The following is a 12,842-nucleotide window of genomic DNA, read 5'->3' as shown; positions in this document are numbered from 1 at the left end:
AATGAGTTGGAATGAAGTCGGCTAAAAGGTGCAATACAGATTTGGGTGGTGATTCATACTTAATGCATTGACTACAGATACACCAGACCATGTCGACATGAGGTGTACGTAGACGGGAAATATTATTCACTGCTTTTACATTCAAAGTAGCTGAAAGTCCGATTTTTTACTTTGTGTTAAAGGCCAGATAAGATGGACCTTTATCGACCCTAAAAGGGAAATTCAGGAAATGAAATAAAATGAGGACTCCTTCAAGATACAAGAAGCTAAACTTTTGAGGCTTTGGGAGACTTTTAATCCAGTGGTTCCAAACGTGTCCGTCTGATAAACCAGAGGCATGATGAGATGATTCATGGGATGGAAATGATCAAAAGCTCATCCTCAAACACACAACTAGGATTATTTTAACACGTCAATTTGGAAATGTCTCAGTATTTTCAGACAAAAAGTTCAACCAGTGTCGGTAACGTGTCATCACATTTCAATGAGACTTCTGCTGGTTAAATACAAACAAACTGTTGTTGCAGTTTGTGTTTGTTTTGTATTTTAGATCAGTTGTATATACTTAATTCATCCTAGAATATGTTCATTATTTCTTAATGTGAACTTTGCAAACTCATTAGGGAAACTGAAGTGAAATCACAGGGCTATTTGAAATACTTCAAGAAAGACAGAAACGGTTATTAGAATAAAGTAAGTATTTTTATGAAGAAGCAAACATCCAATAAATCTTCCAGGAAAGGGTTATATTTTGCTACAGCGAGTGTTTGACGATGTGGACGGCCTCGGTGACGGTGTGTCTTCTCTCGTTGTCGGGGTGTTTGGAGGTGGTAGGGGCACGGTACACAGTGAGCAGGGGGTGGGCTTCCTCCAGGTCGTGGTCGCTGACTGTCATGGCGTCCAGGTGCTGGCTCAGCAGGACCCTCAGCTGCTGGTTCTCTCGGCTCAGAGCGTCTCTCTGTCTCCTCAGATTTTCTCTCTGCAGCACCGAGGTGTTGATGCTCAGCGTCACGTTACGCAGCGCTGACATCTCCTGCAGACACGGAGGTCAGTGAAGGCAACACGTCACTTTTGATTTCACTCATTTTTACTGTAAAAACATAAAGTAAAGTCACTCAAAATGAGTTTGTTTTTCATCCTTCATCCTACCTTTCCTGATTCCTTTCTTGGTTCCTCTGACTTCTCCTGCCTCTGTTTCTCTGCAGGGATCAGTGATGAGACGGTCCTCTGCTCGCTCTCCAGCTTACGGCACATTTCCGCCACTTGTAAGACCTTCTGACCCTGGATCAGCACAGAAAGGATGACATCAGAAATAATTTCATACCACGTGGGCCCACACAGAGTACAGGAAAGGGAAACCCCCAAAAAGCACAACAGGGTATATTGCTCACGAGAAGTCTGATTGCTCAACAGTTTGTAAAGTTATGGGATCAGAACAGACAGCTGTGGACAGACAGGAAGTGAGACTGTTACCTTGGCGATGATCGCCTGCAGTTTCTTCACAGGATGGTCGCTCTGCATGGTGAGATCGATCAGCTGTTTCCTCGCTGCTCTCTGACTGGCTGTCAGCTGATCCCGCAGCACTTGAGTCCGGCTTTTCACCTGATCCCTGGCCTCTGTCAGATCTCTGTCCACCGACACGTTCCCCATCTGGAGGTTGGTCAATTTCACCTGTGCGCCGGCGACGTCTTCCTGAGAGAGGAGGAGACGACCGGGGTCTGCTTATTTATTTGCAACATATTACAATAACATTTCTCATTGCTAAAAGTACGCTGCAGCGCTCAATCCTCATATAGTTATCTGTCCTGGGAACACCTTGAATAATAATGAATAATTGAGCTTTCGTTGCTTTAAATCTTAGCTTCAAAATAAACTTCTGAAATCCCTCTCAGATTAAATCCCCTCCTCATAAGGTCTGCGTTGCCCTGACCTGCAGCTTCTTCACTGTCTTAGCGTCTGACTGCAGGCATTTCTGTTGGCAGCGCAGGAAGGGGACGCTGGCCTCCTCATCACAGGGGGACGGCACAGACATCCGGTTCTTTTTCTTCATCTTCTCCAGCCTCTCAGCCTCCTCCAGGCCAAGAGATGCTAACTGAACACAGAAAGGAGACAGGACGTTTACACATACAAGGAATTTGCTATTTTGTTATCTGGGTTTTAGTGCATGTAAACGTTCTGCAAAGGCTAGAAAAATCCCTATGTTCCCTCCAGAGGGAGTTTCTATCCCACAATGACTGAACCCAGTCCAGGTTTTGTCTCGGATTACAAACTTGTCAATGGTATTTTCTGACTGAAACAGGAGAGAGGAGTGTTTTAGTGTGAGGTACCCTCTCGTTATGAGAGATCTGGTACACTGTGATGGTGTCGTTGTACAGCTTCTCGATATCCTCCATCACTTCTTTGTGCTTCTTCACCACAGCGAACGAGGTGTCCTTCAGATCATCTAGTTTATGCTTCGATTGTGACAACATCTGCTCCCTGGAGAAAAACACACACAATACCTTCCTTTAAAACAACAAATCTGTCTGTCCTATGTGTGTCCGGATGCAGGGTCGGGGGGGTAAAATGTAATCCTTCACAGTGACTAGTTTCCTGTCAAAAATGTAATGTAATCTGAGTACCACAATCTAAAAGTACTTTTGGATTACCTCAATTTCATCTACACTACTTTTACTGAAGAAAAATATCTGAGTACTTCTTACGCCTCTGCTGAGGACCAATGGGAGGGTTAGGGCGGGATAGTGTTGAGCTTTAACCTCGTCACACTGACCTGTCAGAGCTGAACCTGGAGGTCAGCTGCTTCAGGAGGTCCTCCCACTGCTGCTGCTCGAACTCCAGATGTCTCTGCTGCTGCGCCCACAGCCGCTCCAAGTGCTGCAGGTGAAGGCGCCGCACCTGAGCCGACTGACGCTCCGCATCCTGCAGGTCGCGCTCCAGGTTCTGCAGCACAGTGTAATGGAAATTATGATTATCAAATCAACCAATTGAAATTATTATTTTTTAAAGCCCAATCATTTCCGCCACAACAGAAAGGAGGTGCGAGTCGGCGAGTTGAAGAGGGAAGCGGAGGAGGTGCGCTCACCTTGATGACGTTGTCCACGCCGTCCAGCTGCCTCTCAAACGTCTGGCTGAGCACCGTCAGATCACTGCGCAGCTCGGCGGCTCGGGTCTGACGGAGGATGGACCTCCAGCCCTCGTTCAGCTTCAGCAGGTTCACCGCGGCATTCTTCTCCTCCTTCTGCAGCTTGTCCTGATAACAGAGACAACAAGGTGTTCAGTGACTTAAGGATAAAGATGTGCTCCCTGAAATACTGATCCATCAATACTGATATTTTCTGGCTTTGTGCATGTTGGGTGTATAAACACATTTTTAATCTGAAAGGACAATATTTTAACATATTTTTCCTAATCATTGAGCTTATGAACTTAAGGGTTCTCATTATTTTAACAACTCTGAACAGTGAGTGATTCATAAATAGGAATATAAATGATAGTGACCTTCAGAAACAGGGTGAGGACCTCCTCCTTCTTCCTGTTCATCTCCTCCTCGGCCTGAGCTCTCTGCTGCAGGAACAGCAGCCTCTCCTCCTCCGTCTTTCCTCCACCTTTACCTTCTCCACCTTTCTTGGCTTTCTTCGGCATGATCGTTCCTCCTCTTCCTCACTCTGCTGCTCTGTTTGATATTGAGGGCAGAACACAGGAAAAGAATCAATATCTGAATATGTTAACCTTTTCTTTTCATTGTTGTTATATTAATGACATTTGTTCCTTTTGGATAAATATCAGGCTTGTGATTACGTTTGAAACAGGGCAAAAAATAACACATAAGACTCACCATTAAAGTGATGAACACATGAATGTATAAATCATTTCAATACTAATACAAAAATAACAATGATTACAAAAAAAGATACCAATAATAAATATTAAAAGAGAAAAGACCACCCTAAAGAAATTTCACAAATACAACTATGAAATGAGAATGTAAATCTTTTGAAAGCTGGACTTGTAACAGAGCATTCTCCACTTGTTTTAGTACTTACTATTAGCATTAGCTAGCCTAGCCTAATGTAATGCTAGTTAGCCAAAGTGAGCTAATGTAAAACCAGACTTTAACGTCTCCTTTTAGCGGAAATGTAACACCCAAAACAAAACGTCGGTCAGACACTAAGAGCTTCGTCTTGTGTAGAACACATCGAAAGTGTAAAACAAATAACTTACTTTAGGGATCAAGCTGTCGGACTTTGTTTACGCTTCGACCTGCTAGTGTGTGTTTGTGATCCGTCTCCATGGCAACAGCTACAGAGCATTTTGTCTGACACCGATTAAAAGCAAGAATAAATCAATTTAATAAAAACCTATTTATCCTTTGGGAGTTTGCTCTGCAACAGTTGAAAAGTGTACAAACACAAAAAGATTAAGATTTGTTAAATATTAGGTGCATTTGTTTTGTATCAGATTTGTTATGTAAAACGTTGTCATCAATTTTAGAAAGAGTGCTATTTTTTATTCGGGTTTTGGACCTCAGCTTTTATAATTTCGTCTAAAATAAGGTCTTTAAAATCCAATAAACCACGTTTTTTTTTATCCCACGTTTCAAATCCATAAACATTTTTTGAATGCTTATCATCCACATATTCCAGACTGTGTGATATTCATTAACTGATAACATTTAGTCAATTAAAGTGTCGAAAATAATGACAGTAACTCATAATATTATAAAACGCTCACCTGTATTATTCACCTACCTGTTAATAAGCGCTCATCCACCAGGGGGCGCTGAAGCGGCCAACTGAATTAAAAGCACCGAAGAAGAAACACTGGAAGCGGAAATGACTTCTTGTGTTTTCAAAGAGGGAAATTTAAAAATCGGACGGATAATCACAAATAAAACACAAACAACTGGAATAAATCTTCATTAAACGACACGGAAATGGCCTCAATCTGACATTTTCATCCAGTATGTGAAGTATGTTTTTATTTATTTGATACTTGGTCGTGAATGGGTGATATGCTGACGGATATTTAACGTAAGACTTTCACCTTTACTGGGTTTAGGTTAGTGTTGATGTCAAAACCCTGTTCTTTATTGCCTTTTATTCATTAAATATCGTCAGGTTTTTAATATCAAACAGTATTTATTGTCTTCGTGTGTTCATGCATTAAGCGTTAGACAAGATATTATATTCTTCATGGTGTTTCTTTCTTTCAAGGTCACCTTGTATATATTTTACGTTTTAGTTGTTTTATTTTCTAATTTAGTATTAATAGAAATAATAATAATAATAGTTATTATTATTATTATTATTATTATTATCATTTAACATTAAGAAAAATCGAATGATAAAAACACCAACTTAAAGGGGAATTTTGCTAACAAAATTGTAAAATCTATGAAATAAAACAAAATAACCAAATATTAAAATAATAAAAGACCATTTAAAAGTGGGGTGTCACTATTTAAACGCGTATTTAAAAGATGTGTGTATAACTGTTGATTAAAAATGTCCAGCGAGTTGGCTTCTGGTGTTTTGAGATGTTTGTATTTTATATATGCTCATTCTATATTTCATTTACATATTGCAAGAGCTACAATTTCTTCTGCTGCTGATTATTTGTCAACAATCAAATGAATTGACTACTATTTACTGTAGGTGTTACGCCCCAGCTCTTCGAGAAAAAGGGAAGCGACACAAAACCTGATTTACTTGAAATACTCAAATTACAAGGCATACAAACAGCAGTTGTATAATAAACAATGACTTACACAAGCAAGAAAATATAACAAAGGGAGGACTCTTAAACTAAGAGCTGATGAACACCAGCACAGTTATATAGATATATACAAATATTACATGTGTTTTTGCTTGTCTGTTCCCTCTGTTTGTGATTGTTTTTGCACACAGAAAGACAGACGTACTAAAACATGTTCAGCTGGTCTGGTCTGTAAACCACAGTCAGTCTGACATTGAGCCTTCTGGGTTCCTTCTCTCTTTTTTGTGATGATACATCTGTTTGGAAAAGCTCTGTAGATTTGACCTCTGACCCTCAGTGCTCTGTCTGTGTCCCTGCAGAGGTGCTTCACACCATCGTGATGAAGAGAGCCAGGACGTCGCAGCACGAACTGGAGGACAGCAACCAGGAGGAATGTAAGTGATGCACACACACACACCATTGTCCTTGGATTTGAGATATATGAATAGGCGGTGTGATAAAGTTGGTTGTGAGATGCTGTCTCTCTCTGCAGGCTGTGTCCTCTGCAAACAGAGTGATGAAGACCCGGCCCTGTTGGGAGAGAAAGTCACACTGAAGGAGCCCAAACTCTCTGTTCACTACTTCTGTTTGGTAAGCCTCTATGAGAGAGTGTGTTTGTATATCCTCATAGTACATATTCCTCACACAGGTTCTCTGAGGGTTCTCTGAGGTTCTCTCAGCCTTTAGCTGAGATGTTTACAAGTTTCTGTAAGAGGTAATGTCTGGAGTTCTGATATCGTACCATCTGTGTTTTGTGTGTCTCTCAGCTGACGGCTTGTGGAATTCACCAGCGAGGAGAGGAGCACGAGGGCGTCTTTGGGTTCCTGGTGAACGACATCTACAAGGAAGTCCGCCGCTCAGGTCGACTGGTGAGGGACTGGGAGACAGTTTTCATTCTGCTTAACGTGTGTTTACTGTGTGTTTACTGTGTGTTTTTTGTGAGTTAACTGTGTGTTACCTGTGGATTTAATCTGGATTCACTGTGTGTGTTTACCTTGTATTAACAGTGTATGTAAAGTGGATTTAATACGTGATTTGCACGGTGTTTCCTGTGCATACCTGCGTGTGTGTGTGTGTGTTACAGATGTGCAGCCTGTGTAAGAAGAAGGGAGCGTGTGTGTGTATAACGTGTATGTGTGTTACAGATGTGCAGCCTGTGTAAGAAGAAGGGAGCGTGTGTGGGCTGTAACGTGCGGAGCTGCAGGAAGATGGTGCATTACCCCTGCGGGAGGACATCCAGGTTCATCTCTCAGTTCACTGAAAACTTCCCGTGAGTTAACGCAATAAACGTTCTTATTTTATCAGTGAAATGGAAAAATGTGAGAGGCAATGTGTCTCGTCTAGAAGTCCAGTTGAGAGTCTCTTTAAAAAGTCTTACTTGCTATTCCCCTACACAATAAACCCTCAGTGGTTTAATAGTGAGCAGAAATGGGAAAATCCAGAGGCTGTTTTCGGTTCAGGTACCTTGAAAGAACTTTAATATTCACACACGCAGGTCGTACTGTCCGGACCACGGCCCCTCTCAGACTATGTGTGTGAGTGCAGACCTCAGCCTTCCTCAGTCCTGCTCCGTCTGTCTGGACTCCATCGAGCCTGTCCTCGGCTACTCGGTCCTCAAGTGTCCGTCCTGCCACGCCAGCTGGTTCCACCGGGACTGTGTGCAGGTGCTGAGGCTGCTTTAATTAAATAAAGCATTTCATTTTGGCAATGCAAAATCTATTTACCCCAGTTATAGGGCTGCATGATTTGAAGAAAGAACGAATTAAATGCAATTATTTTGACTTGTATTTAATGCAATATGATTCACAATATCAGAAGGATTTTGTCCTTTTGGGAGATTGTCATTGTCAGAAGATATGTACCAGTGTGTGTGTTGTGTTCCAGCGTCAGGCGCAAAGTGCAGGCCTCTTCTTCTTCAGATGTACGCTGTGTAATAACAAGGAGAACTTCCAGAAGGAGATGCTGAGGATGGGAATATACATCCCAGAGAGGTACAACATGATCCCCACAACAACAACAACCGCAGAACACAAGTCTCTTTTTCTCACTCACCATATTCTTTTCTGCAGAGATGCATCATGGGAGTTGGAGGCAAACGCATACTCGGAGCTGCTGGAGGTTTACATGCACTGTGATGCCTCCACCTGCGTCTGCAACAAAGGGCGGACGCGCTCCTATAAGAGCGGGTCATTACGTTACATTCATGATGTTCATTAGACATAAACAACGGACAGTGTGTCAGTCTTTTTTTAAAGCACTCGTATGCGAGGAACAGCATCTTGAGCGCTGTTGTCTTTAATGTCTGTCCATTGAAGAATATCGGATTGAATAAACATACATACTTCATTTAGCAACGGTCGTATTAATAGATAAAATCAGTTGTACTTTGTGATTAAATTAGATTTCATTTATCACTCCCACATTGAGAAATGATTTTGTAGTGGTAGCTTGTTTACAAGAGCATTGCATTCGAGTTAAACGTATAATAAAATGGGATGAAGCAACAATTGAGATGCACTTAAAGCCAAACTCAGTTTTTATTTCCCAAGTAAAACCCAACTCTACTTGCTCTATACGGAAACTTTCAGTAGAGAATTGGTCCTGACAGTGTGACCTCCCAGTCTTACGAGTAAAATAACAAACTGTTGTTGTTGTTGTTGTTGTTGTTGTTCCTTTCAGTTGGTTCGAGGTGATCCGCTGCCGGCTGTGTGGCTCCACCGGGACTCACAGGAAGTGTTCGGGACTAAGGATAGACACCACGGACTGGGCCTGCAGCGACTGCACTCAGGCCACCGACGGGAGAGGTCTGTCTCTGATATGAAACTCCCTCTGGATTTTAACCTTTGCAGACCATTGACATGCACCGAAACATTACACTCACTCTACAGGAAAGGGAAAACAGCAAAAGCATAACAGGGCCTCTTTAATATTTTGAAAGCGTGTTGAAAGATTTAGCTTAATTATTATTAACGTTGCTGCAGTTTTGTTTATTTGTTTGTTAACCTCGTGCTCTCCAGCCTCTCTGACTACGAAGCCTCAGGGACGTCAGAGGAAGAGTCAGCTGTCCAAACGCCACCTGACCCCCATCAGCTGTAAAAGGTAAAGACACCTAACGCACCCCTCCTCTTTGAGCAGTAAGAGGTAAGCAAACCTAATGCACCCCTCCTCTTTGAGCTGTAAGAGGTAAACAAACCTAATGCACCCCTCCTCTTTGAGCTGTAAGAGGTAAACAAACCTAACGCACCCCTCCTCTTTGAGCAGTAAGAGGTAAACAAACCTAATGCACCTCTCCTCTTTGAGCTGTAAAAGGTAAGCAAACCTAACGCACCCCTCCTCTTTGAGCTGTAAGAGGTAAATAAACCTAACGCACCTCTCCTCTTTGAGCTGTAAGAGGTAAACAAACCTAACGCACCCCTCCTTCTCTCTCTCTCAGACCCTTGTTGTCTATAAGGTCCCCGGAGCAGATTTTGCAGGCGTTGGGCCCTCAGCTCCAGCCCCTCAGTGTGACGGTGGAGGTGGACGGAGATCAGGCTCTGTCTGCGGGGGTGGCGCTGGTGAGGAGGGCCAACTTCGACCCCACACACACTCTGTCTGTCAGGTGAGGAGACGATACACTTTTATATTTAGGATTATTCTTTTTTTGGCACATCAGTCACATCTCTGTTTTTAGCCTTTAGTAACTATTTGTCACAAAAATCAAAGAATGATCAACATATTTTCCTATTAACATTTTCATTTGGTTTTTCTCATCCTACACGTCCAGGTTCAAAGGCCCCCTTCTGACTGCATTTCCCAGCAGCCTCCAGGACAGCGAGATGGCCAAGCAGCACTTCCTGAAGATGCTGGTTCAGCAGATCCAGGACTCTGTCGTGTTCGAGGGTCCTCAGGGATCCAAAAACCTGGCACTGAACTCCCAGGGTATGGGATGTATACACATATTCATATTGAACCCTAACACCCTTCATATGGAATAAAAGTAAGCCTGTCCTACTTGTCAAGTGTAGTAATAAGGAGCCATAAAATCAGATTATATGAAGGAACAAAACAAATCCAAGAGTTTTTAGGACAAAAATGCAGATTTTCTTCATAATAAAATTAGTATAAAATATAGGAATAGTACTAAAATCCTTCCAGGGTAAATCCTGCATTCATTTTAAGTTGTAATTTCACACGATATGGAAGCTGTTGAATTTCTTTTTAAATGCAACATTTTTTATTAACAACATTAATACATTTTAGACAAAAAAACTAAAATATTTAATATAAAATGTGGACTAAAATCCACAAAAACAGATGTCCTACTAGTCCGGTTTAGTGCTTGAATGCTGAGGTCACATGGAAAATATGTAAACAACAACAATATGTAACTCGCAGGCGAGGCCTCCTCTCCAGCTCCAAAAGTACTTCCTTTGAAATCATTTTTTTTTTACTTTGAACCAATATTATTTTCCCTGTGACTTGATTTATGCATTTTGTAATTTTGATAAACTCTTGATTAATTGTGCAGATCCAGTGTACACACGCGTGCAGCTCACCACCTCTCTTTCTGTGTGTGTGTGTAGCTCTGCGGGACGACCTTTACTTCGACGTTGGCTGCCTGCTCGCTCTCTCTCTGGTCCACGGCACTTGTCCCATCAGATTCCTCTCCCGCGCTCTCTACCAGTGTCTGTTCAACTACCCCCCCAACCAGCCACTGTCCCTCAAACAAATGACCCCCTACAAACGCTTCACCCGCCAGGTCAGCACGGTGGTTGAGACAGCTGACAATTACATCAGCATTTTACCACTTCCCTTAAATGTGTTTTATTCCAGATCGCAGAGGCAGAGTCTTTAGACGATGTGAAGGAAGTCATGGCGGAGAGCTGGGAGTTCTTGGAGTTAGCCGGCTGTAACCGACCAATCAGCAGCCTGCAGGAGAGAGAGGCTCTGGTGGAGGATCTGGTCAGCTTCACCATGATCACCAGGATGCAGCTGCCCCTGAAGAGGTATTCTCATTCAATTTAATCTCAACGATGCCTTGTTTCCTCAAGGTGAATAAGGAATCACTTTTGGGTTTTTCTGTCCTGCAGGTTTCGGGAGGGTCTGCAGACTCTGGGTATCTTTGATCAGGTGATTTGAAGGTTTCTCCCCCCCCTTGTATGAGACAGTTTTCCATAACTTCTGCTGAGCTATCCCTCCTTGATTCCTCTCCAGGTGCAGCTCTTCCCGTCGGTGTACCGGAGTGTTTTCTGCAACACAAAGGTTCATCTCACGGCTCACAGTGTCGATAAGATCTTCACCGTCAACTTCTCTGAGCAGAAGGAGAGGCTGAGCAGAGAGGAGGCCGTCATCGCCTACTGGAGAAAATTCCTGCTGGAGTGTGAAGGTAAATCAAATGATAACTGTTTAATGCATTTAAGGGCCCTACTGTACAAGGCTTTTCCATTTCCTGTAGTGTGTTCTATAGGTTTTAGTGCATGTAAATGGTCTGCAAAGGCTAAAATCCTAATCCTTTCTCATTTCCTCCTCTTGTTTCCTCTCTCCTCAGATGGAAAGACCTCCTTATCCCTGCAGGACCTTCTTCGGTTCTCCACAGGATGTGAGGAACTCTCAGCATCCGGCCTTCTCCCTCCTCCCTCCATCTCCTTCCTCCACCCTGTCAAGGCTCAGAGAAAAGAGAGCTCCAAGATCAGAAAAGGGAAGGAGGTGGTCAGGGAGGAGGGGCTTTTCCCTCGGAGCAAGCCCGCCTCCAAACACCTCCTGCTGCCCATCTCCTCCTCATACCCGGACTTCAAGAGGTCCATGGAGCAGGTCATCCCCACAGAGAGCTAGAGGAGGGAGTACTCGATGATATGCATTTATATAAAGTTGGTTTCAGATCTCATTATACTCCCTAATGAAGCTCATAAGATGAGTTCATATCCAGCCAAAGCAAAGACGTAAAACTCATGATCTTTTGTTTTATTTCCCGGCAGGTAGCATTAAAACGTTTGATACTTTTTTTTAACCTTTTTTCTTCCTGCTCTTTCCTTTAACGTCTTGGATTCGATAGAATGAATCAACACTTTATGCCATTTTGTTAATTGCTGAATATCTTTGATGCTTTCTCGTTTTGAACTGAATGGTGCTCATTTTTTTATAGTTTTTGAAATATGCTTTTTCCTGATGAGATTTCCAGCGTGTTTTCGTTTGTCTTGTTTTTCTATTCTTTCTTATCTCGGGAAAATGAAACCAATGTATTAAGTTGATCAGATTCTGAGGAAGAGGATCACTGTTTGTCTTTGGTGTCAAACCCCAGACTTTTTCACATATTTTTTGGATGATTTGTACCAGCGGAAACATTGAACATGCCTCCTGATTTACCCAAATGCAAATGATGATTTTTGAGTTATATTTGACAAGAAACCCCCTTTTTTTATTATAAAACTACACTTTTTAAGTGTACTTGCACCAAATACAACATGGGTATCCCTGTGTTTTCTCCATTAGAGGCACTTATATTTTATTAAATTCATTTTCATTTCTTCCCTTATGTTTTGTTACTGATCCACCTTTTCTGTAACTTTTTTGTTATTTATCTCTTTTGCGTTTGTGCAGTAAGACTTCTTTGTTTCTCCTGTTTCATAAATACAGAAACACACTATTTTGTTGTCCTGATTTCTTAAACTTTGAATAACTCAACATAATGTTATGAAGTGTTTTTCTTGGATTAAAACTTTTCTGCTGACAATTTAAATACAATGGAATAAAATTAGCTACAATAATACATGGACGAGCAGTGGCTCAGTCAGTAGGGGCTTGGACTGGGAATCGTGACTAATAATTCTCCGATTCTATCTCTATCTATATAGTAAAAGTACCTCAAAATTGTACATCAATACCATACATTCCACCACAGGAGTGAGCCCTCTTTAAATGTACTTCCCGTGAATCTCTAAAACCATCGATAACCAACCAGTAAAAACCTTGAAACCTGCACCATCAGAGTGAGACCTCTTTAAATTGCACCCCATTATCAGTGTCTGGAAACATCATCAGAGTGAGACCTCTTTAAATTGCACCCCATTAATAGTGTCTGGAAACATCATCAGAGTGAGACCTCTATAAGT

At 42.1% G+C, this 12,842-nt stretch overlaps 2 protein-coding genes and 1 long non-coding RNA gene across 7 annotated transcripts; 2 read left to right on the top strand and 1 right to left on the bottom strand.

Moving 5' to 3' along the window:
- Positions 1 to 706: 706 nt before the first annotated feature.
- ccdc65 (coiled-coil domain containing 65) lies at positions 707 to 4,765 on the bottom strand. Its single transcript, XM_063909549.1, has 10 exons — positions 4,749 to 4,765; positions 4,222 to 4,315; positions 3,499 to 3,673; positions 3,083 to 3,250; positions 2,771 to 2,940; positions 2,328 to 2,478; positions 1,931 to 2,092; positions 1,474 to 1,692; positions 1,150 to 1,281; positions 707 to 1,033 (listed from the first exon to the last, which is right to left on the bottom strand). Exons 3-10 carry the CDS (start codon positions 3,640 to 3,642, stop codon positions 755 to 757), a joined length of 1,425 nt encoding a protein of 474 aa, XP_063765619.1. The 5' UTR covers positions 3,643 to 3,673; positions 4,222 to 4,315; positions 4,749 to 4,765; the 3' UTR covers positions 707 to 754.
- Positions 1,227 to 4,468, top strand: LOC134881940 (uncharacterized). 3 transcript variants are annotated; one of them, XR_010168095.1, is made up of 3 exons: positions 1,227 to 1,656; positions 1,983 to 2,952; positions 3,030 to 4,468. It is a non-coding gene; the product is annotated as an uncharacterized LOC134881940 (long non-coding RNA). The 3 variants fall into 3 exon arrangements; XR_010168097.1 differs by having other exon boundaries at positions 1,227 to 1,716; positions 1,988 to 2,952; XR_010168096.1 differs by having other exon boundaries at positions 1,227 to 1,716.
- Positions 4,662 to 12,376, top strand: g2e3 (G2/M-phase specific E3 ubiquitin protein ligase). 3 transcript variants are annotated; one of them, XM_063909547.1, is made up of 17 exons: positions 4,662 to 4,960; positions 6,075 to 6,149; positions 6,248 to 6,345; positions 6,522 to 6,623; positions 6,900 to 7,024; positions 7,250 to 7,418; positions 7,639 to 7,745; positions 7,824 to 7,940; positions 8,434 to 8,558; positions 8,772 to 8,853; positions 9,188 to 9,352; positions 9,518 to 9,672; positions 10,317 to 10,501; positions 10,567 to 10,739; positions 10,824 to 10,863; positions 10,948 to 11,119; positions 11,282 to 12,376. In XM_063909547.1, the coding sequence occupies exons 2-17, from the start codon at positions 6,095 to 6,097 to the stop codon at positions 11,563 to 11,565; spliced, it is 2,154 nt and encodes a 717-aa protein (XP_063765617.1). In that variant the 5' UTR covers positions 4,662 to 4,960; positions 6,075 to 6,094; the 3' UTR covers positions 11,566 to 12,376. The 3 variants fall into 3 exon arrangements, with proteins under 3 accessions (XP_063765617.1, XP_063765616.1, XP_063765618.1); XM_063909546.1 differs by having other exon boundaries at positions 4,662 to 4,969; XM_063909548.1 differs by having other exon boundaries at positions 4,665 to 4,969; positions 10,317 to 10,492.
- The last annotated feature ends 466 nt before the right edge of the window (positions 12,377 to 12,842 follow it).

The sequence above is a fragment of the Eleginops maclovinus genome, chromosome 19 (genome assembly GCF_036324505.1).
Source record: "Eleginops maclovinus isolate JMC-PN-2008 ecotype Puerto Natales chromosome 19, JC_Emac_rtc_rv5, whole genome shotgun sequence".
Lineage (NCBI taxonomy): Eukaryota > Metazoa > Chordata > Actinopteri > Perciformes > Eleginopidae > Eleginops > Eleginops maclovinus.
Note: the sequence above shows the minus strand (reverse complement) of the source record. Positions and strands in the feature narration are given on the sequence as shown.